This window comes from Somniosus microcephalus, chromosome 10, assembly GCF_052327205.1.
Source record: "Somniosus microcephalus isolate GS21.2 chromosome 10, FLI_Smic_1.0, whole genome shotgun sequence".
Lineage (NCBI taxonomy): Eukaryota > Metazoa > Chordata > Chondrichthyes > Squaliformes > Somniosidae > Somniosus > Somniosus microcephalus.
In genome coordinates this window covers 206,984,375-207,008,173 of record NC_140996.1, presented here as the reverse complement: position 1 = coordinate 207,008,173, position 23,799 = coordinate 206,984,375, and the positions used below count along the sequence as shown (strand labels likewise).

Below are 23,799 nucleotides of genomic sequence, written 5' to 3'. Positions count from 1 at the left end.
GGTGACCAAAAGCTTGGTCAAAGAGGTAGGTCTTAAGGAGCACCTTAAAGGGAGGAGAGAGAGTTAGAGAGGCAGAGAGGTTTAGGGAGGGATTTCCAGAGCTTAGGGCCTAGGCAGCTGAAGGCACGGCCACCAATGGTGGAGCGATGAAAATAGGGGATGCGCAACAGGCCAGAATTGGAGGAGCGCAGAGATCTTGGAGGGTTGCAGGGCTGGAGGAGGTTACAGAGATAAGGCGGGGTGAGGCCATGGAGGGATTTGAAAACAAGGATGAGCATTTTAAAATTGAGGGGTTGCCGGACCGGGAGCCAATGTAGTTCAGCCAGTACAGAGGTGATGGGTAAACAGGACTTGGTGCGAGTTAGGATAGGGGCAGCAGAGTTTTGGGTGAGCTCAAGTTTATGGGTGGAAGATGGGCGGCCGGCCAGGAAAGCACTCTCAATAACTAGGAATCACTTTCTGTTTTAAGCAGACAAATGCTTAATGCGTTCCTATGACATTCCTTTGTCCACTATTTTAACGCAGATGTTAATGCATTTATTTTAAATGATTTATCCCTCCGCCAAACTAGCAGATGAAGCAATGTCATAGGAATGTGTTATTCATCCTCTAATACCACCAAAATTAATTTCTAGACTGGTTGAAAAGAAAACACAAACTTCTGCCATGAGGAAGTTTTCAGACATCAGGCGCCTGAATTTATGGTCGGAGGCTTCCCGCGGGTGAAGGCCTCCGAACCACGAGAAAAGTACGAACCTACCTGATGGTCCCGGAGGTTCGGACACGGGCTCCTGGGCCTCTCCGTGTACGCCTGCGTAAAGGCCCACGTATCCCAGGGGCGGATGCAGTTTGCAAGCATCCCCGAGATCACATGGGCCAGCCCAACCAATCAGAAAGGGGGATCCCCATTATGTTTATGGAGATTCCATTTACATGCGGAATCCCAATAAGCATGAATAGGAATCCCCTAAAAAGCACACTTACACACCAGTTAAATAAAAATAAATCATCACAGGTTCAAAAGTAATTAAAATGCAATTAAATTAAACATTTAAAACAAAAAAAAAATTTTGAAAAATAAATATAAATGTTTTAAAGGGGCTAAAATAACCTATAACTAATTTTAAAGTTTTTTTATGTTTAATTAAATAATTTTTAAAAATTATTTTAATATTTATTTAAACTCTTACGCTGGCAAAAGAAGGGTTCGCCTGCCTGCTTCTACCAGGTGTAAGAGTTTCAGGGGCATTCGCTGGGCAGTAGTTGCCCATCTCTCCGCCAGCGAATGTCCATTTCCCGGGGATGTGGTGGATCTGTCGAGCTGAAACTTGACAGATCGCAAGTTCCGGGTTTTCTTGCACGCGGAGACCCGGAACTTGCGGGGCACTTACAGCCGCGTATGCACCGTGTACGCGGTCATAGGCCCCGGAAAATGCCGGCCCAGATTTTTTTCAGAGAAAGCTGGGTGAACGGATTACATTACAGTGCGGAACATTGCCACGGTTGAAATGAGCAAGGGAAAAGGCAAATCAAGAAGTTGTGGTTAGATGATGCCAAACCTGAGTTTGAAAAACTTCCAGATTGTCGGAGAAAGGGTAGCTGAGGGAGGTAATGAGTTGCACAATTTTGGGGTCCTGTGCAAGAATTAGTTAGAGATTCAATGATTCTTGATTTAAGAGAGGAACTTGCCAGTAGGATGGCATATTTGGAGCTTAGGAGGAAAGTTCAGAGATGCAATGATTATATCGTTAAAATAGAAAAAGGCAAAGAAGGTTGCAACAAGGAGAGAATGTTTGGAGACTTGGGTCAAGAAGGAAACAAACATTTGCAAACAAAAATATAATCAGTTGTCCACATTGTAATTCAACAAGACTATAAAATCATTTCATATTAATTTGATTTCATTAATCCATCAACATAGAGTGTCTGTTGGTGTACTGAAAAAATTGGACTCTGGTAATTCATCTTCTGAATTGTTTTCCTGCTCGTCTTCAGAGTGTTGCTCATTTTCCCAGCGCTTCTTGTTATAAATCTCCACAGCCAATTGAAACTGGTCCTCTGAGAGCCAGAAGCAGCGCTGGGGTTCTACATACTGACAGCTGGAAGGCAAAAATCACTACCATCAGTTGGTTGGCTATGACAATATTATATAATTGTTGACTTACTAACCTTAGTACATCTATCATTGGCAAAAATCTGATGTATAAAAAGAGCTTATGAATAGGCAAGTTATCTGGGTATAAGCAACACAGCCATTTCAATAGCTGCTTTTATATTGTGTCGATCCATGCTAGCGAACCTCCCTCCCATCAACCTAAAAGTCAATTTCCAAGATTTGTTATAGAAGGAGGTTGGGAAGACCCAGGTCTTTCCAGAGCCCACCTTAGCAAATCTAGAGTGTTTACTTTTGGGTTGCAGCCAGATGTGCAAAATCTGTGCAGCTGAGGCTGGCTCCACTAGCACTGGCCTTAGTGCAATACAAAAACAGCTACTATTACAGTTGTGGAGGTAACAAGGCAGATTGATAAATCTCCACTATAATGCTCAGAGCCTGAAAATGTGCAATGTTGACAACCAACATATTGGCACGTTCATATGAAATTCCTTTGTCCACTATTTTAAGTGTAGAAGCACACCTCCCATCAGCTGATGGCTGCTTTGTTGGTGGAATGAAAAAGTAGAAACATTTTAAACATAAGAACATAAGAATTAGGAGCAGGAGTGGGCCGTACGGCCCCTCAATAAGATCATGATTTTGGACCTCAGATCCACTTTCCTGCCCGATCTCCATATCCCTGGATTCCCCCAGAATCCAAAAATCTATCTATCTCAGCCTTGAATATACTCAAAGACTCAGCATCCACAGCCCTCTGGGGCAGAGAATTCCAAAGATTCACAACCCTCTGAGTGAAGAAATTCTTCCTCATCTCAGTCTTAACCAACTGCCTTATTTAAAATAGCAGACAAAGCAATTTTATATGAACATGTCAATGTGTTTGCTACTAATATCACACAGTGCACTTTCAACCCCTTACTGTCTTGCAATAGAGCTAAGGACTGATTGCAACCACTGAATGGGAAATATTTTTAATGGTAATAATTCATTCTCAGGAGTAGCCTGGCAGTTAGAAACATAGAACGTAGAAATATAGGAACAGGAGTAGGCCATTTGGCCCTTCGAGCCTGCTCCACCATTCAATATGATCATGGCTGATCCTCTATCTCAATACCATATTCCCACTCTCTCCCCATACCCCTTGATGCCTTTTGTGTCTAGAAATCTTTCTATCTCCTTCTTAAATATATTCAGTGACTTGGCCTCCACAGCCTTCTGTGGTAGAGAATTCCATAGGTTCACCACCCTCTGAGTGAAGAAATTTCTCCTCATCTCAGTCCTAAATGTCCTACCCCGTATCCTGAGACTGTGACCCCTCGTTCTAGACCCCCCATTTACTATAGTTGTAAAGTAGTTGAGCAAAGTAACCCACCAGAGAGTTGAGAGCTCACATCTCAATTGTGATTGCCATTAAACTTAACTGCCCTTGTTGGCTGGGTTCTCTGGCTGTCAGCTGGGGTGCATCAGATTCGGGAGGGGTAGACAGGAAAAATTAACCCCGTCCTGGAGAAGTACACTGGGAGCTGACGGCACCATTGCTTGTGATCACAAAAAAATCCCATTACAGCTGAAGGAAGAAACGTGGTGACTGGAAACAGAAGCGAGAGGCCCAAACAGAGATTACATACAGAAAAAAATGTTCCTCTATTTAGTGACTCTCCTGATTAACGTGTAAAAAAAATTAAATGTCGCAAAGAAGTATTTTTTTGTCCATGTCTGGTGATTTAAATATAAATGTGTTTAAACAATGGTAATGACATAGCTGAGGGAAACTGGCTTAGAGGATTTTCTGAGCCTGGCACTTTGAGGGAGTTGAACTCATACCAGTAAAGCTCTTGGGTGCTGGCAACTTCTACTTTAACTGTGAGTGTTAATTCATCTTCCTCACACTGATAACCTTAGGAAGTAAAGTAAGTTCCAATTATGTCATCAACCCTCACTTTTTGACGATATATTCAGGGAAAAATAATCAACAGAAAAGAGAAAATAAATAAGACGTAACAGTTAAATAACTATTGTGAGTTTTGTAAAGGAGGACTGATAGTGATACTTGCTCTGTAAAGCAAATAGAGGCAAACATTCTTCTGTCGCTCTGTATATGATATCGCAAATGCATTTGGAAGACTTTCTCTGTTTGCTAGTTTGAGGAAAATTATAAGTACTTTCTAAAGGAACATCTTTAAAAATTTATTAAAATACTGTTTGGAGGAAATCTTCACAAATGCATGTACCATGTTGCAACACATTGCAACCAGAGAGATACATACTTACTCAATAATGGCCAACTGTGTGAGAAAAATGGCTAAATAAAATCAATTCAACTTTGAATATAGAAATAGACAGATCACAACATTTTAACATCTTTGAAAAATATTTTCTGAGCGTACATTTCCATTGCAAACTCACACATCATGCTTACCTTTTTCCACTGCAGAAATGAACAACCAGCTTTGTCCCATTGTAGCCACAGATAATCCCAGGAAGGTACATTGATGAGGATGAATCTGCCACTGCAAGGGCACAGTCACCCACAGTAAGGACCTTTTGACGACTGAATTGTCCAAATATAAAAGAAGCACTTTGGAAAGCCCTTTGCCCATTTGCCCAGTGAATTAGATAGTGTTTCCCATCACTGACACGCTCTTTGACTTGTGCTGTAGTTGACAGAAAATAAGAAAAAGGTGTCAGTAGAGCAGTCCTATTGTACAGCTAGCTGGAAGGGAACATTCATATAGCTGTTCAATCTATCGTGCAAACAATCAGCACTACAGTCATTTTCTTCTGATTGATGTTTCAAATGATCACTTCTCTTTCTAAGACACAGAAAAATAACATGAGTACTTCTCTTTCAAAAGAACTTCCCTTCAAAAATAGTCCTGCTGGCATTCAATTATATCAATTAAGAATCACAGGGTGGGTTTTTGGAATGTCTGTACAAGTTGTGCAGGTGCAGAATGGGTGCAGGGAGGGTGGAAAGTTACGGGAGCAAGTCTTAGACATATTTTGCAGTCGATTCTTTCTGCTCATGATTTTTGTGCCTCTTTGCGTGTTTGAGTGCTTGCAGACATTTCTGGGGTAAGTTTTTGTCTTCAGTGCTCCTGGCACAGAGCTCTGCATGGCAGGAGCACACCTGACAAATGCTGATGGGCAGCCGCTCCGACTTTATATTCATTGAAATGAATGAATGGAGAAACATGGGGGCGGGGGAGGTGGAACGCCCGAATTCCTTGGTTTGCAAAGCTATGCCCCGGGAATACCTAAGACAGAAATTTCCCTCTTCGTGTCATAGCCTCATTAAGACATCAAGAATGCATGCTAAACTATTTAAATGAACACCTGGCATGCTTTTCCAGCTTTTGCATTGGAATTGCATTTTTTTCCCTACAAAACTCATTTTGAATGGATGAAAGGGAAGGCCATGAATAATGCAACTCTTTGGATTTGTTTATGCAAAGTTTACAGTATGTTTTCAATATTTATGCCATTTTTATTAATATCAATCTGTGGAATTATTTTTTGGAGTAAAATTTACTCCTTATGATGAGTTTGGTTTTAAAACATTCCCCACATTGCCCACCAAGTCACCAGAAAGCTGACTCAAGGTGATTCAGGAAAATCAAGCCAGCTACCATTTTGATTGAGGGCTGCAATAATATACAACAAAATAGGATTATTAACCCTTTCCCTTGAGAAAGGGGAAAATATAAACAAATATTTGAAATAAAAAGACCTCCGAGTGCTGGAAGTCTGAAATAAAAACAAAAAATGCTGGCAGGTGGATCAGCAACTTAAACAGAATGGTTACTATTTTGTGTGTGTATAAGATTTTGTAAGCTGGATTGGTCTGGTGGGCCCATTAAAAAAGAAAGACTTGCATTTCTATAGCGCCTTTCACAACTACCGAACGTCTCAAAGCGCTTTACAACCAATGAAGTACTTTTGAAGTGGAGTCACTGTTAATGATGTGGGAAATGCAGCAGCCAATTTACGCACAGCAAGGTCCCACAAACAGCAATTAGATCATCTGTTTTTTTGTTCTGTAGGTTGAGGGATAAGTATTGGCCAGGACACCGGGGATAACTCCCCCTGCTCTTCTTCGAAATAGTGCCATGGGATCTTTCACATCCACCTGAGAGGACAGACGGGGCCTCGGTTTAAAGCCTCATCTGAAAAACAGCACCTCCAACAGTGCAGCACTCCCTCAGCTCTGCACTGGAGTGTCTAGCCTAGATTTATGTGTTCCCCTGGAGCGAGACTTGAACCCACAACCTTCATGACTCAGAGGCAAGTGTGCTACCAACTGAGCCACAACTGACACTGGGGACATTAGGAACATTTGTGGACAGAGTGATGGTACAGAAAATCATGAGCTGTGCATGTGCGATTTCCCAAAATGTATTAACAGCAGGGAAAGGGCCATACTGGGAGCACACAAGCAGAAAATTTAACCCCATTATTTTAGCTTGCTCCTATTATATTGCCTTCATCACCACTTGTCTTGGCTCTGGTCTCTCTCTCCTTATCCAGCCTTTGCCCTGGATATCTGTGACTTCTGTTATGTGAGTTCTGATGAAGAGTCACACCTAAAATGTTAACTTAATTGTCTCTCTCAGAAGATAACCAAATATCTTAAAGATGCGTCTTACCCAAAATTGTTGCTTTAGATTTCTCTACTAAATTGTAACCACGTTTACTGGCACAAACTAAAATAAAGGCTTATTTTGGATTGTAAAGGGTATAAAATAAAAACCTATCTCGAGGCACCCATGTTCCATTCATGTTTTATTGCTTTGTAATATGAATTCTGCTGGCTAGCAATATCTCGTGCTATCACTTTTCATTCCCATGGCAGCATTCCATAAAAATAATATTGCTTTTTTTTAATATACTCGATATTTGAAAATGCATGGCTCAAACTAGCAAGGTAGAATTGACTCAGTTATCAAAACTTTAATTCAATTCAGAAGACAAGCATATGCCTCCAGGACAAAATTGGACTGTTGGTGTGCATCTATTTATGTCAAAATTTATTTAAAACAACAAAACAGATATCGAGCCACTGATTATTGCAGAAAAATGTAGAAAATAAATAATGCAAATTAATTATGTCCAACCAGGGGGAAAACGAACAATAATCATTAAAGTGGCATCAACAGGCATTGTGTCACAGAGAATGAGTTGTGCTCTGTCTATATATAGCCCACTTCATCACTCTAATAAGGTGTAATTCATGTAAACAGTAAGGAGCTGAAATTCCTCTTTGCATGTGGAAAATCTGTTAAAGCAGCGACCTTTTTTTGCTCGCAGTAACATACTATTTTGAAAAGTGTGATTCATGCAAAATAAAAGTTGCTCGGATGCGCAGGCACCTGATGAGCCAATCAGAATGCATCCATTGTGACACTCGTTAAGCATCGAACAAGCCAATGAAGCAGTATGAACTGCATAGTTTTGAATATAACCATGAAATGTACAATAATGGCCCAGAAATTCAGGTCTCCACGGGTGAGTACGCACGGGGTACTCAGCCGTAGGCCCAATGGAAGTGCTGGTTTCCTGCATGCACTGCGCATGCGCGGGAAACCGGCACTTCCGTTCCCCTGAACGAAGGGGTTCAGAGTTCGAACGCGTACGCGGGAGAGGCTGCGCGTGCACATCGAACTGCGTTTTTGTTTTACAGGTTTTTACGTGAGGGTAAGCCTGCAGAAGTTAGAAATGTAAAAAGCAGGCGTAAGGCCTGCTTTTTACAAGGTAAGTGGTGAATTAATTAAAATTAAAACATTTTTTCCACAGGTTTATTATTTTTAAATACTTTAAAGCAAGGTAAGTTTATTTTTAGCCCCGTTAGAAAATAAAATTATTTTTCTCAAAAATTTAAATTATTGTTTAAAATAGTTATTTCATGTAATTTATACTTTAGTTAAAAAATGTGATGTTTTTTAAAAATTTATTTGAAGATTTAGTGCTATTTTGGGGCCGTAGTATTTATGTCTTGACAGCACTTCCTGTCAGACTTATGAATGGAGCATTCCCTGCTCCGATTGGCTCCCCATGGCCCACGTGATCCCAGGGGACACATCGAACTAACTGCACCCCTGGGATACACAAGCACTGCGCGCCGGCAGCTGGACCAGGCCCCGGATCAGAATTCCACGGGGGCCCAGAGCTCAACGGCCGGCACGCAAGGTAAGTGCAGGTCGGTAGCTTGCACCCGCGGGAAGCCCCCAACCTGAATTGCTGGGCCATTGTGTAGCAACAGAGCACAAGAGAATGCAAAAGAACATTTATGTCCCTGAAGAGGCCCTGAAAGTTCTCATAAACGGAGTGATGGAGTGTAACTTGGGTTCTGTAATTATTGGAAAACTAGGCAGGTTAGAGGTGCTCTGTGTCCACCTACCAGTACACGCATACCAATCTCAGCAAACCAAGGTGAACGTAACTTGCTTTGGCAGATGATTAGTGCATGCAGTGGCTCCTATTCTTAAAAGAAGCTGGGACTGCAGACTTGATAAGGTATATAAATGCCTGACTAACTGTCTCATGTTGGATGCTTCGTTGGAGGCACCCTATCACAGTATGCCAGACTTTAAGTGGCGCTTCATGAAAGAAAGCACAGCAGGGTGATCAACAGCTAGCGTATTCTGGTCGCATCTGCCAACGTGCTACCGTCCGTATTTGCAGGCCTGGCACAGGCCTACCTGACAACAACTGTGGGGTACCATCTTCACAGGTTTCGGGTCATCAGAGAGCCAAATGCAGAGCTCCGCCATCTGCTTCAAGGACAGCTGCATCTACCATGCTGAAACACCCAGTGACTGTAACCATCAGCTGCAGTCTAATGCTTGGCTTTACCTGCTGGCTGGCACACTGCAGTGTTGAACTATGGGGTTAGTGCTGTGGAGTGGCAATTAGATATCATGGCTGATCTGTATCATAACTCCATCTACCCACCTTGATTCCATAACCCTAATGCCCTCGCCTAACAGAAAGCAATCAATCTCAGTTTAGAAATTTTCAATTCACCTAGCCTCACTACCACCGCAAGTTGCGGCACCTCCATTTCTGAAGCCAATCCAGGGGAGGGGTGGGGGAGCAAATAGAGGTCAACTTCTTCCCTATGAGAAGGGAGGGAAGCTCAGGAGAAGTTTTATGCCACTGCTGCAAGCAGCTGATTCAGAGTGGCATAAAATTGCTTCTGTTGGGCTGAATGGGCTGTTTCTGTGCTGTAAAATTCTATGGATCATGAGATTAGAATACAGTCTTTGGGGCGAGAAATTCAGTATTGCCCCATTTGAGGCGCAATTATCGGCCGTGATTGGAGCACTAAATCAGGCGCTCCACACCTGTCTTAAGGCGCAAAGGCTGAGGAGCGAGGCGCTACCTCAGAGCGCTGGCGAAGCTCGTGTGATGTTAGTCAGCAATGGAACACAGGCACACTGGCGCCAGCCAGTTCTTAAAGGGGAGGGTCGATCTTGCTCTCCATCCACACCCTGCTCATTGCAGCCTTGAATCTTGGCCTGGAGAGACCTGTACATCAAATCTGTTGGAAAGAACAATGGAGAGGCCCAGGGAAAGAGCTCAGAGTACAGCCCCCATAGTCTCTTCTAAATCAATGCAAGGAAGATCAAATCAGAAAGAACCTGCAAAGTGCTGTTCAGTACCCAAAATTCCTCAACACAGCTTTGAATATCTCCTGCAGTCTCTCTCTCTCACTCAGAACGCATGGTGCAAAAATTTCACCAACAAAAATAGGCAGGAAGCGGTCGCCTTTAAATAGCGCTCCCACAGTCCCTTCCTGACTGCAAAACGCTCCCCTCAGCCTGTTGTTGCTAGTGGCAGGCGGTAAGGCAGGGGGCGCCACTCAATATCCCGTCGGGGCGCTACCGGGGCATTGCACTCTCGACTGACGTCACGATCTGCCGGCGCAGGAGATCGTGGCGGTAGTGTTTAGCGCCGCTGCAAAATGTCTAGTTAATTTCGTGAGCGTGGGAGCTAGTTGCTTTGCGCCCCATTAGCGCCCTCTTAAGGCGCTAACGGGAGGTGCAAACCAACCAAATTTTTCCCCCCTGATCTCCAAATAATTTCATTCCCAACAAGATCAAATCTCTCTTAGGGTAAATGTTTTCCTTTGGTTAAGGGAATCGTGGAATATGGGGATAAGAACATAAGAACATAAGAAATAGGAGCAGGAGTAGGCCAATCGGCCCCTCGAGCCTGCTCCGCCATTCAATAAGATCATGGCTGATCTGATCCTAACCTCAAAACTACTTTCACTCTCCATCCCACCCGAACCCATGTGATCTCCTGGGAGAGGCGAAAAACCAGGTAAAAAACCCAATGGCCAATTTGGGAGAAAAAATCTGCGAAATTCCTCTCCGACCCATCTAGGCGATCGAAACTCGTCCAGGAGATCACTCTGTCCCTGTATTTCCTGCAGTACTTACCTTCTGTAAGAGGTGATCTCCACCCCAGCCAGGAACAGGCCCAATTTACTCTTGAAGGACTCCTAGCTGGCAGCCTGTTCCCGAGGTCTCCACTAGTCCCTGTGAATAGAACCATCTCCTGAAATCTAACACAGAATTAGAACACAAGAAGTAGGAGCAGGGCCAGGCTACATGGCCCCTGGACCCGCTCCGCCACCCACAGGGCCATGACCAATCCGAACCTAGCCTCATGTCCGATTTCCTACCCGCTCCCCATAACCCCTAATTCCCCTTACTTCTAGGAAACTGTCTATTTCTGTTTTAAATTTATTTAATGATGTAGCTTCCACAGCTCTCTGGGGCAGCAAATTCCACAGACCTACCACCCTCTGAGTGAAGAAGTTTCTCCTCATCTCAGTTTTGAAAGAGCAGCCCCTTATTCTAAGATTATGCCCCCTAGTTCTAGTTTCACCCATCATTGAGAACATCCTCACCGCATCCACTCGATCAAGCCCCCTCACAATCTTATATGTTTCAATAAGATCGCCTCTCATTCTTCTGAACTCCAATGAGTAGAGTCCCAATCTACTCAACCTCTCCTCATATGTCAACCCCCTCATCCCCGGGATTAACTGAGTGAACCTTCTTTGTACTGCCTCGAGAGCAAGTATGTCTTTTCTTAAGTATGGACACCAAAACTGTATGCAGTATTCCAGGTGTGGTCTCACCAATACCTTGTACAACTGCAGCAATACCTCCCTGTTTTTATATTCCATCCCCCTAGCAATAAAAGCCAACATTCCATTGGCCTTCTTGATCACTTGCTGCACCTGCATACTAACTTTTTGTGTTTCGTGCACCAGGACCCCCAGATCCCTTTGTACTGCAGTACTTTCTAGTTTCTTGCCATTAAGATAATAACTTGCTCTATGATTTTTCCTGCCAAAGTGCATAACCTCACACTTTCCAGTATTATATTCAATCTGCCAAATCTCTGCCCATAGTGCGGATAGTGCGGGAAAGTGGAGTTGAAGCAGAAGATCAGCCATGATCTTATTGAATGGCGGAGCAGGCTCGAGGGGCCATATGGCCCACTCCTGCTCCTGTTTCTTATGTTCTTAACTGTAGTTGATTTTTTTTTTAAAGGCTGCCTACTCTAATTTGTGAATTGGATGATTCTCTGTATTAATCTGAATTGGTTTGATTACTGAGAATGTTATTTGGGTTTTACCAAGCTGGTAGGTTCCAGTTTCATCATCCCTTGCAACTACTGGTTGTCCAACCCAACGTTCTTCACACTTCAAGATGTACGCCACATCCCGTTCAAATTTCTGAGGGCAGAGCAAATACATCTCCTCTCTGGGGACCGAAGCTTCCGCTCAGTCATAATAACGAATCCGTGTGCAAGTTGAAGGAGAAGCAAAGTAACCATTTGTGACTGGGAAGCGAACCAACACCTCTATTATACACAGAAGAGATGTATAACAGATACACAGAACCAGCACTGGAGAAAGATTGAGAATAACAACAAGGCACCTAATCAGAATCAACTAAAAATAACATTAATACTTGTGGTACTGGAGTGCTTTTTGTCAATAATAATTATACGGCAGCAAAAGAAATGTCCCACTTATTTAGTGAAAACAATGGTACATAGTTCTGAATATTTCTCGTCTAGAGCAGCTAGTCAATGCTAATTCAAGAGAAAAAAAATCCTGACATTTGCAGATTTCAAAGCTACTTTATAATGTCAAGCATTGTGAATTAGAAAACTCCAGTTCTATAGATGCCATATTGAAAATCTACGTATACTCTGGAATCTGCTAAGAAAATACAGTAGAGTGATCAACTGTGTGCTATGTGTTGTTTATTTTGGGAGACAGATTAACAACTGTTCAAGTCTTAATTGATAAATTATTTCCCTCATAGGAACAGGAGTAGGCCATTCAGCCCCACGAGCCTGTTCTGCTATTCAATGAGATCATGGCTGATCTGTGTCTAAACTCCATCTACCCGCCTTGGTTCCGTAACCCTTAATACCCTGGCCTAACAAAAATCTATCAATCTCAGTTTTGAAATATTCAATTGACCCCCAGCCTCAACAGCTTTTTGGGGGAGAGAGTTCCAGATTTCCACTAACCTTTGTGTGAAGAAGTGCTTCCTGACATCACCCCTGAATGGCCTGGCTCTAATTTTAATGTTATGCCCCCTTGTTCTGGACTCCCCCTCACCAGAGGAAATAGTTTCCCTCTCTCTACCTTATCAAATCCTTTAATCATCTTAAACACCTGAAGTGGATCACCCCTTAATCTTCTATACTCGAGGGAATACAGGCCTAGTCTATGCAACTTGTCATCATAATTTAGCTCTTTTAGTCTCGGTATCATTCTGGTGAATCTGCGCTGCATCCCTTCATTAACAGAGTGTTTGAGTTCTGGTTCAGTTCAAATGGCCCAAGCATATACTTCAGGACAAAAATCTACAATTACCTTATCTTTAAGTGTTCTGCTGAAAAATATGCTTAGATCTAATTTTAAAAATTTAAATTGCGACCTGCATAAAGTGAAATTAGGACATGTGACCAAAAGTTTGGTCAAAGAGGTGGGTTTTAAGGAGCATCTTAAAGGAGGAGAGAGAGGCGGAGAGGTTTAGGGAGGGAATTCCAGAGCTCAGGGCCTTAGCAGCTGAAGGCACGGCCGCCAATGGTGGAGTGATAGAAAATCGGGGAGGCGCAAGAGGCCAGAATTGGAGGAGCACAGAGATCTCGGAGGGCTGTGGGGCTGGAGGAGGTTACTGAGATAGGGAGGGGCGAGGCCATGGAGGGATTTGAAAAGAAGGATGAGAATTTTAAAAATCGAGGTGTTGCCGGACCAGGAGCCAATGTAGGTCAGGAAGCACAGGGGTGATGGGCGAACGGGACTTGGTGCGAGTTAGGACACGGGCAGCGAGCACAGGGGTGATGGGCGAACGGGACTTGGTGCGAGTTAGGACACGGGCAGCGAGCACAGGGGTGATGGGCGAACGGGACTTGGTGCGAGTTAGGACACGGGCAGCGAGCACAGGGGTGATGGGCGAATGGGACTCGGTGCGAGTTAGGACACGGGCAGCGAGCACAGGGGTGATGGGCGAACGGGACTCGGTGCGAGTTAGGACACGGGCAGCGAGCACAGGGGTGATGGGAGAACGGGACTTGGTGCGAGTTAGGACACGGGCAGCGAGCACAGGGGTGATGGGCGAACGGGACTTGGTGCGAGTTAGGACACGGGCAGCGAGCACAGGGGTGATGGGCGAACGGGACTTGGTGCGAGTTAGGACACGGGCAGCGAGCACAGGGGTGATGGGCGAACGGGACTTGGTGCGAGTTAGGACACGGGCAGCGAGCACAGGGGTGATGGGCGAACGGGACTTGGTGCGAGTTAGGACACGGGCAGCGAGCACAGGGGTGATGGGCGAACGGGACTTGGTGCGAGTTAGGACACGGGCAGCGAGCACAGGGGTGATGGGCGAACGGGACTTGGTGCGAGTTAGGACACGGGCAGCGAGCACAGGGGTGATGGGCGAACGGGACTTGGTGCGAGTTAGGACACGGGCAGCGAGCACAGGGGTGATGGGAGAACGGGACTTGGTGCGAGTTAGGACACGGGCAGCGAGCACAGGGGTGATGGGTGAATGGGACTTGGTGCGAGTTAGGACAGGGGCAGCGAGCACAGGGGTGATGGGTGAATGGGACTTGGTGCGAGTTAGGACACGGGCAGCGAGCACAGGGGTGATGGGAGAATGGGACTTGGTGCGAGTTAGGACACGGGCAGCGAGCACAGGGGTGATGGGCGAATGGGACTTGGTGCGAGTTAGGACACGGGCAGCGAGCACAGGGGTGATGGGCGAATGGGACTTGGTGCGAGTTAGGACACGGGCAGCGAGCACAGGGGTGATGGGCGAATGGGACTTGGTGCGAGTTAGGACACGGGCAGCGAGCACAGGGGTGATGGGCGAATGGGACTTGGTGCGAGTTAGGACACGGGCAGCGAGCACAGGGGTGATGGGCGAATGGGACTTGGTGCGAGTTAGGACACGGGCAGCGAGCACAGGGGTGATGGGCAAATGGGACTTGGTGCAAGTTAGGACACGGGCAGCGAGCACAGGGGTGATGGGCGAATAATAATAATAATTCAACTTTATTGTCATTGTACAATGCACAAGTACATGAACAACGAAATGTGATCTTGCAAGCTCCCATGAGTCCAGTACAAATAACATTAACATTAAACGTAAATAGCACCGTCCTGGGAGAAGCAAAGCCGCTGCGTCTGTGCGCGCCGCCATTCCATTTCCACCATTCCTCCTGTCCGACAATCTTCAGCCCAACGCCCGGGCCTGCTCACCAGCCGCCCCTCCCGGGGCTCTTTCCGTGACCTTCTGCACCTGGTCTTCCCTGATGGTCACTCCTCCAGGTACTAACCAGGCCTGGCTCTGCTTAGTTTCCAAGCCTTGCCAGTGACCCTGTCCCTAGTCCCAGAGATAGGACACGGGCAGCGAGCACAGGGGTGATGGGCGAATGGGACTTGGTGCGAGTTAGGACACGGGCAGCAGAGTTTTGGATGAGCTCAAGTTTATGGAGTTAACAAAGTTAGCTGGTGAAATATATGGGTAAATTCAACAATCTTACACTCCCAGTGGGAAGCAATGCTCAAAGATAGGTTTACAACTCTGCAGCATCTATTAGATAACCTTTTGTCATTGAATCTCTCCTGCTTTCCACTCTATCACAGACCTTCCCTTTTGTTCTTTCATCCCCTCCCCCTTTTCTCTGCTTCTGTACTTGCTTGAAACCTGTTACATCCCTAACTTTTTCCAGTTCTGACGAAAGGTTATCGACCTGAAACGTCAACGCTGTTTCTCTTTCTATAGATGTTGCCTGACCTGCTGAGTATTTCCAGCATTTTATGTTTCTATTTCAGATTTCCAGCATCCGCCGTATTTTGCTTTAGTATTAGATGACCCGCGGTCCCTTTGAGTGCAGCTCCCCACTGGGAACACGAGATTGGTGAACTTACCCTATATTTCTTCACTTAACTTTGGTTTCCGTCACTGGTCGTTGCTTCAGCTGAGCAATAGAATTGCTGAATAAATACTTAAAGATAAGACCATTGCAGGGCTTCACTGAGAGAGTATGATTGTTCTGTGATTCTGATATACTATTACATATAAGATAATACAAAAATGCCCATAGTGTGTAGGCAGACTAGCAGAGAGATTTGCTGATTACCAAAAGACCAAATTCACTGTGGATTTGAACTGACAGTTATACAATAAAGTCATTCTATTGTTTTTTAATCTCTGCAGAATTGATCTTGTTCTTTTGTAGACATCCTGAATAGAACCCACGATACAAAGTACTGAAGAATTATACGGCTCATCTTAAAATTCAAACAGATGAGGCAACGGAACTACGCTGCCTACATACACACCAATAACAGGAAGCTTGAGAAACTCGGCATCACCACCAGCAGCAACCAAGCCTCCCCCGGTACCACGGTTGAAACCACAGGGAAGTCCATCGTCAACTTGTCCGACCACACCCTTCAACCAGACGAAATCAAAGCTCTCAGCTGAGGGCTCAATTTCTGCCCCACCACCAAAATGGACCCCATCGGTCTCGCGGCAGACACAGAGGAATTCATCAGGAGAATGAGGCTCCGGGAAGTCTTCCACAAATCCCAAGATGTCAGCAGCGAACCCAATGAGACAATCAATGATCCGGAACAGCAGACAGAGGGACCCGCAGTGCAGCAACCGAAGAAGAAAGAGTCAAATTGGACCCCTCTGGAGGGTCGCCGCCCTAAGCTTGACATGTATGCTCAAGCTGTCAGGAGATGCATCAACGCCACATTCATCAGCCGCACTCACAAGACAGCCCAGAATGTCACCCAAGCACAACGCAATGCCATCCATGCTCTCAAGACCAACCGCAACACCAACCAAAGGAGGAGCCATCGTCATACAGAACAGAACGGACTATTGCAAAGAAGCATACCAACAACTGGACAACCAGGAACACTACAGACAGTTACCCGCAGATCCGACCAAAGAACACACCTGCCAACTCAACAGACTGATCAAGACCTTCGATCCAGACCTTCAAAGCATCCTACGCGCTCTCATCCCACGTACTCCCCACGTGGGAGACTTCTACTGCCTCCCAAAGATACACAAAGCCAAGACACCCGAACGTCCTATCGTATCAGGCAACGGAACCCTGTGTGAGAACCTCTCTGGATACGTCGAGGGCATCCTGAAACCCATCATACAGGGAACCCCCAGCTTCTGTCGCGACACTACAGACTTCTTACAGAAACTCAGCACCCACGGACCAGTTGAACCAGGAACACTCCTCGCCACGATGGACGTCTCAGCACTCTACACCAGTATCCCCCACGATGACGGCATTGCTGCGACAGCCTCAGTACTCAACACCAACAACAGCCAATCTCCAGACGCCATCCTACAACTCATCCACTTCATCCTTGACCACAATGTCTTCACCTTCGACAACCAGTTCTTTACCCAAACACACAGAACAACCATGGGGACCAAATTCGCACCCCAATACGCCAACATCTTCATGCACAAGTTCGAGCAAGACTTCTTCACTGCACAGGACCTCCAACCAACGCTATACACCAGATACAGCTACGACATTTTCTTCCTATGGACCCACGGCGAAGAATCACTGAAAAGACTACACGATAACATCAACAAAGTTCCATCCCACCATCAAACTCACCATGGACTACTCCTCAGAATCGGTTTCATTCTTGGACACACGAATCTCCATCAAAGAAGGACACCTCAGCACTTCACTCTACCGCAAGCCCACGGACAACCTCACGATGCTCCACTTCTCCAGCTTCCACCCTAACCACGTTAAAGAAGCCATCCCCTATGGACAAGCCCTGTGAATACACAGGATTTGCTCAGACGAGGAGGAACGCGATGGACACCTACAGGCGCTGAAAGATGCCCTCGTAAGAATGGGATATGATGCTCGACTCGTCGATCGACAGTTCCGACGGGCCACTGCGAAAAATCGCATAGACCTCCTCAGAAGACAAACACGGGACACAACCAACAGAGTACCCTTTATCATCCAGTACTTCCCCGGAGCGGAGAAACTACGTCATGTTCTTCGCAGCCTTCAACATGTCATCGATGACGACAAACACCTTGCTAAGGCCATCCCCACACCTCCACTACTCGCCTGCAAACAGCCGCCTAACCTCAAACAGACCATCGTTCGCAGCAAATTACCCAGCTTTCAGGAGAACAGCGACCACGACACCACACAACCCTGCCATGGCAACCTCTGCAAGACATGCCAGATCATCAACACAGATACCATCATCACACGTGAGGACACCACCCACCAGGTACATGGTACATACTCATGTGACTCGGTCAACATTGTCTACCTCATACGTTGCAGGAAAGGATACCCCGGAGCATGGTACATCGGCGAAACCATGCAGACACTGCGACAACGGATGAACGGACACCGCGCAACAATCGCCAGGCAGGAGTGTTCCCTCCCAGTCGGGGAACACTTCAGCAGTCAAGGGACATTCAGCCTCCGATCTTCGGGTAAGCATTCTCCAAGGCAGCCTTCGAGACACATGACAACACAAAATCGTTGAGCAGAAACTGATAGCCAAGTTCCGCACTCATGAGGACGGCCTCAACCAGGATCTTGGGTTCATGTCACGCTACATGTAACCCCACCTGACGTAGAGTCATCCAGACTCGAGTCGTCGTTGGCTTGTTCTCTCTACACAGATGTGGCCGGACCTGCTGTGATTTCCAGCAAAAAAATAGTTTTTTGTTTGTTTTTTGTTTTTCATACAGACCCCAGCATCTGCAACATTTGACCCCTTGTGACCCCACCTCATTGTTCTTTGATGTAATGTTTTCCTGACTGACCTGTTTGGACACCATTCACACCTGTGATTGCTGTGATTATCTCTCTGCCGAGGTGTGATAAAGGGCAGTTAGAAAGATTACCTGTAATCATCTGGCAGTACTCTCTGACTATATATGCTGTGCTTATATGCAACTTTTCACTTCACCTGATGAAGGAGCAGCGCTCCGAAAGCTTGTGATTTCAAATAAAGCTGTTGGACTATAACCTGGTGTTGTGTGACTTCTTACATTTGCCCACCCCAGTCCAACACCGGCATCTCCACACCAGAAATTAGAAGGCAGACAGGCCTTCTGCATTTATGTATGAGAAGCAAACAGTGGCATTCGGGCCTCTGATTAAAACCCATCAAGGCCGTTTGCACAGATAATCAACGGGTAATAGCTGCATTCAGACCTTCGTTAGCTGACTTCAACACTGTTTGGAAACGATCAACGGGGCATTAAAACTGGAATGGCCCCATCACAAGACCAGTTACACAAAGGAAAACACTTATGGGACGTTTAAAAACCGATTAACCGGCCATCCAGGTGGATGGGCCCAGAACGGTTTCCTTTGTATAGACTTCAACACGTCCAGGTCAGACAAAGAAACAAGCGAGTGATAAGGGCTCCCAGAAAGGGGAATAAGTAGTCCCTCGGGAAGCCATTTCTCTCTCTCTCGCCTGGACTCCGGTGCCCTGCCTTACCATCAAGAAGATCGACGACGAAGACATCGGCAGGCAACGGGGCTCAGAGCAGGCATTCTAACATCCGAGACTGGTGAGCATAAACTTTCTGGCCCATCACAAGACAACTTAGATAGGTGTAAAGGGTGAGAGTTAAGGGGATTGCTAAAACTGTCATTTTAGTCATTTTCCCTCGATGTGTCCGTTTCTCCTCCCCCATTAAGTGTAATTGTGATACACACATAGTGATTTTCTCTGTATAGTGTTTAATTTTCTCTACTTTTAATAAACATTGGTTTTCTTTGCACCAAACCACTGGTCTCATTTTGTTTATATCGCTACTCGTAATAAGTCCAGTGGTCAGAACCAGAGGGGAAGCGATTCGAACCACACGGGGCTGGAGCAGCTCAGATACGCCTGACTGGCCAGACACAAACCTCAAACCAAAACCCCCTACAGCAGCTGTTGCTAAGCAACAGGGAAGCCTGGATTTGTTGCTGTGTACGGAGCTCTCGTACCTTTTAATATAACTCTCTGTAATCCGGACTTTTTGATAAACCGGCACCACGCCGGTCCCGTCGGTGCCGGATAAAAAAGAGTTTCCTGTATTTTGCTTTTGTATTAGACATTCTTCAGAGAGTGATTGGGACAGCTTTATGGGCATTCGTTTGAATTCAGTTAGGCCGGTGGGATGGAAATTTACTCTCTCAGGCCGCAAGAGTCCTATGTGATAAGAGGTTGGTTAATCTTAGCATCAAAACATCACTGCTTGGAAAATTTCTCCAGGATAAGAATTTTTAAATTTGAGGTATAGGGAGACCAGGAGCCAATGTAGATGAGAGAGCACAATGGGTGAGTGGGACTTGATGTGAGTTAGGATATGGGCAGCAAGAGTTTTGGATGAGCTACAGGATGGAGGATGGGAGAGCATTGGAACAGATGAATCTGGAGGTGACAAAGCCATAGATGAGGTTTTCAGCAACAGATGAGCTGAGGGAGGGGCAGATGTTATGGAGATAGAAGTAGGCAGTATTTATAATGGAGAGGATATGGAGTCAAAAGCTCAGTTCAGGGTAAAATAGAAACTATAGTTCCCAATGTTTAACTGGAGGAAGTTGCAGTTCATCCGAGACTGGATATCCAACAAGCAGACAGGCAACACATAGGCAGTAGAGGGGTCGAGAATGGTGGTGCTGGGTGTCAGTGTACATTTAGAACCCAATCCCATGTTTTTGAATGATATCACCAAAGGAAGAGGATGGGGCCAAGCAAAGATTCTTGGAGACTCCAGAGGTAAGGGTGTGATGGCGGGAAGAGACGTCTATGTTGGAGATGCTCTGGCTGAGACTAGATACATAAGAGGGCTGTCCCACTGAACTGGACAATGGAGGAGAAGGTTTGGAGGAGAATGGTGCGATCAGCCATGTCAGTTCTGATGAAACGTTAACTCTGTTTCTCTCTCCACAGATGCTGCCTGACCTGCTGCGTATTTCCAGCATTTTCTGTTTTCATGTCAAAGGTTTCAAAGAGGTCAAGAAGGACGAGGAGAGATAGCGCATCACAGTCACAGTGGCATAGGCTGTCACTTGTGACATTGATTATGTCGGTGCTGTGGCACAGGCTTAAAACCTGATTGGAGAGGTTCAAGCATGGAGTTGCGGGAAAGATGGGCACGGAATTGTGAGGCGACAACCGATTCAAAGACCTTGGAAAGGAAAGGGAGCTTGGAGATGGGGTGGCAGGTTGCAAGAACAGATGGGTCAAGGCTGGGTTTTTTGAGGAGGGGAGTTTTGAAAGGGAGGGGGGCAGTACTTGAGGAAAGGGAACCATTTGCAATGTCAGCTAGAAAATCCTATTTGGTCTGGAGTTTAAATAAGCGAGGAAGAAAGGTAAGGTCAGTCTGTGTTCAGCAAGCTCACAGTTCCCATCAGGAAGTCTCATGAACTAAAGCTCATGAGAAGGAGAAAGATGCAAGGAGGCAAAATGAGACAAAGAGCGCTAGGGAGGAGATGGAATGTATTAGAAAGGATATAAATTAACTTTTAGATAGATACTGGAGAGAACAGCAACAAGTTGATAGAGCCAGAAAAGTGAGTGAGCAGAAAAAGGCAGAATGCAGGGTGTCCATATGCTAATGTTGGAAAGTAACTCCAGCAGTGTTACTCTTGCCCCATAAACTACAGCTCATGAATCATTCCTAGAAAGACCCATGTGTGGTACATTGGAATATAGAGATGTATAGGATGGAAAAGACGATTCTGGTCCATCTAACCGGCCCTGGAGCTCAAAAACAGAATGCACCGTTCACTAACTATATCACTCAATTGGTTTTCTCATTATATGCCTGTCCAATTCCCTCTTAAAATGGCTGATGTTATCAACTCAATCATGTAACTGGGCAGTCCATTCAAAATATTTACCATCCCCTGTGTAGAATTATTTATGATCTTATCTATCCATTTACTGTCCCTCTTCTGAGCTTCATCCTATGCCCTCTTCTTGGCATGTCACCAGGAGCATTAATTATCAGGGATACAATAAACAGTTTGCTCAGGGTTCAACTTGTTGATACCTTTAAGGGCCTTATATACCTCAATACAATTCATTCTCAGTCTTTCCTTCTCTACTGTAAACAAACTGAACTTTTGTAGCCTCTCCTTGTAGCTCAGATGTCTAGTGCCAAGCATCTGACAGGTAGCTTTCTGCTGCACCTTTTCCAGTGCCATGAAGTCCATCCTGTGATATGGTGACCTAGAACTGCCCACAGTACTCCAGACGGGGATAAACCAAACCCCAAATGGACTCAATATCACATCTTGTAATATGTGTTTTATTCCATGCATTATACAACCTAAGATCCTATTTGCCTTATTTACTACTCCCGTACACTGTCTAGATGATCTGTCCACCAATACGCCCAAATCGTTTTCTTGTGTTATATTCTATAGATTAACACCAGCTAGTTCACAGTTCCATTGTTTATTCTTTTTCATCCCTAATACCACTTTGCACTTGTTGACAATGCTATTTCTCAACCCAACTTCCCAAAGCTTTTGGGGAGCGAGTTCCAGATTTCTACTATACGTTTTCTCACAAAAGGTAGTGGAAATCTGCAACTCTCTTCCCCAAAAGGATGTGGATGCTGGATCAATTGACATTTTCAAGACTGAGATCGATAGCAGTTGGGTAAATTGAATTGAGGTACAGATCAGCCATGACCTGATTGAATGGTGGCAGAACAGGCTCGAGGGGTTGAATGGCCTCCTCCTGTTGCTCCCACTTTCAAATCATTGATATGCAGCGTGAATACCAAAGGTCCCAGCACTGATCCTTGGGCATCCCAGTAATCACTTCTCACCCCATGAAGCTGCACAATGCACAATCCTTTGTTCCCTTTGATGCAATCATTTCCATCTATAATTGATCACCTATTCTGTTCAATTCTACTCGAGGGGCCAACATCCTATGTGGTACTGTATCAAAAGACTTGCTGAACTCTAGATAAACAGAGTCCATGGAGTTCCCTCGAACCACAAACTCTTCAAACATGGATAAACTTAAACCCAATATTTATACACACCTCAGACTTTAAACCGGGCAAGACTTTAAGAACAATTCCAGGGCAGTAACCAAGCATTTGCAATGGATGCAGTCCTATCACAGGATCATCTTCCTGCTCAGATTAAAAAGACAACATAATGTTACAGCAAAAATAAAATAGCTCTTTATTGTCAGCTGACATAATTACCGAAAATAAAGCACCTGAAAGCAGTTTAGATTGTTCCTTATGTACTGGTCTCGCTAGACGTGCTCCTATCTAGTTATCCAGCAAGTTAAACACTTATTCAAATAATTCGTCGAGAAGCCGGTTTGCTGTTTTCAAGCTTTACTTGAACAAATTTGTGAAACTGTAAACAAAGACAAAGTATGTTTTGTACATAGAACTGAGTACTATACATTAAATGTTACATAAGATATAAACATATTTATAACAATAGAATAGACTAATTGTATAACTAAATGTCCTTTGAACTAAACTTCTGTAAATACCAACTACTAACTTTTTATAAACAAGGTATTGTCAAATACTACACTGACAAAGTTGCTATCATGTTAACAAACAAAGATACTCACAGATATTGTGTCTGGCCTATCATATGAGATGAGATGGAACTGGATTGAGAATGGAGTCCCTCATGGAAGATCCTCCATTGCTCTGCCAGGTTCTTTCTGGGAAACTACTTCCGGGGTCAAACAGGAAGAAAGGCCAACTGACCTCTGTTGTATACTAACACTGCTAACACAATAACCACCACCAGAGGGTGCTATCTGCATGTGATAAGTCCAGAACACTCCCCGTCTGGGGTCATTAACGACTCCACATAGTCCGAACTCTACTTGTCACTGGAGTCCCCTGGCGACAAAAGAAGAACCACCTCAGAGAAGTCCGTCGGTGTCGACGATAGGATGCGGCTTCCGTAGACTGCTGTGAGGGGGTAGGTTGCGTTCTGCTGCTATGCACTTCGACTCTTCTGAGTAACACTCGTGTTGGACACTCTTCATCACAAGGATTTTGGCTCTCCTGAGCTCCTCTTCAGAGGGACTCTTACGACAGATGTGC

The 23,799-nt window shown here is 45.2% G+C and overlaps 1 protein-coding gene across 1 annotated transcript in view; it reads right to left on the bottom strand.

Annotated features, from left to right (window-relative positions):
- Window positions 1-1,103: 1,103 nt before the first annotated feature.
- Window positions 1,104-23,799, bottom strand: part of LOC147112042 (von Willebrand factor A domain-containing protein 3B-like) — a 332,584-nt gene continuing 309,888 nt past the window's right edge. Inside the window, 5 exon segments of the mRNA XM_085999537.1 lie at window positions 1,104-1,918; window positions 1,920-2,099; window positions 4,536-4,770; window positions 11,771-11,941; window positions 22,764-22,851. Of these exon segments, the coding sequence (XP_085855663.1) occupies window positions 1,891-1,918; window positions 1,920-2,099; window positions 4,536-4,770; window positions 11,771-11,941; window positions 22,764-22,851 (702 nt within the window). The 3' untranslated portion in view covers window positions 1,104-1,890.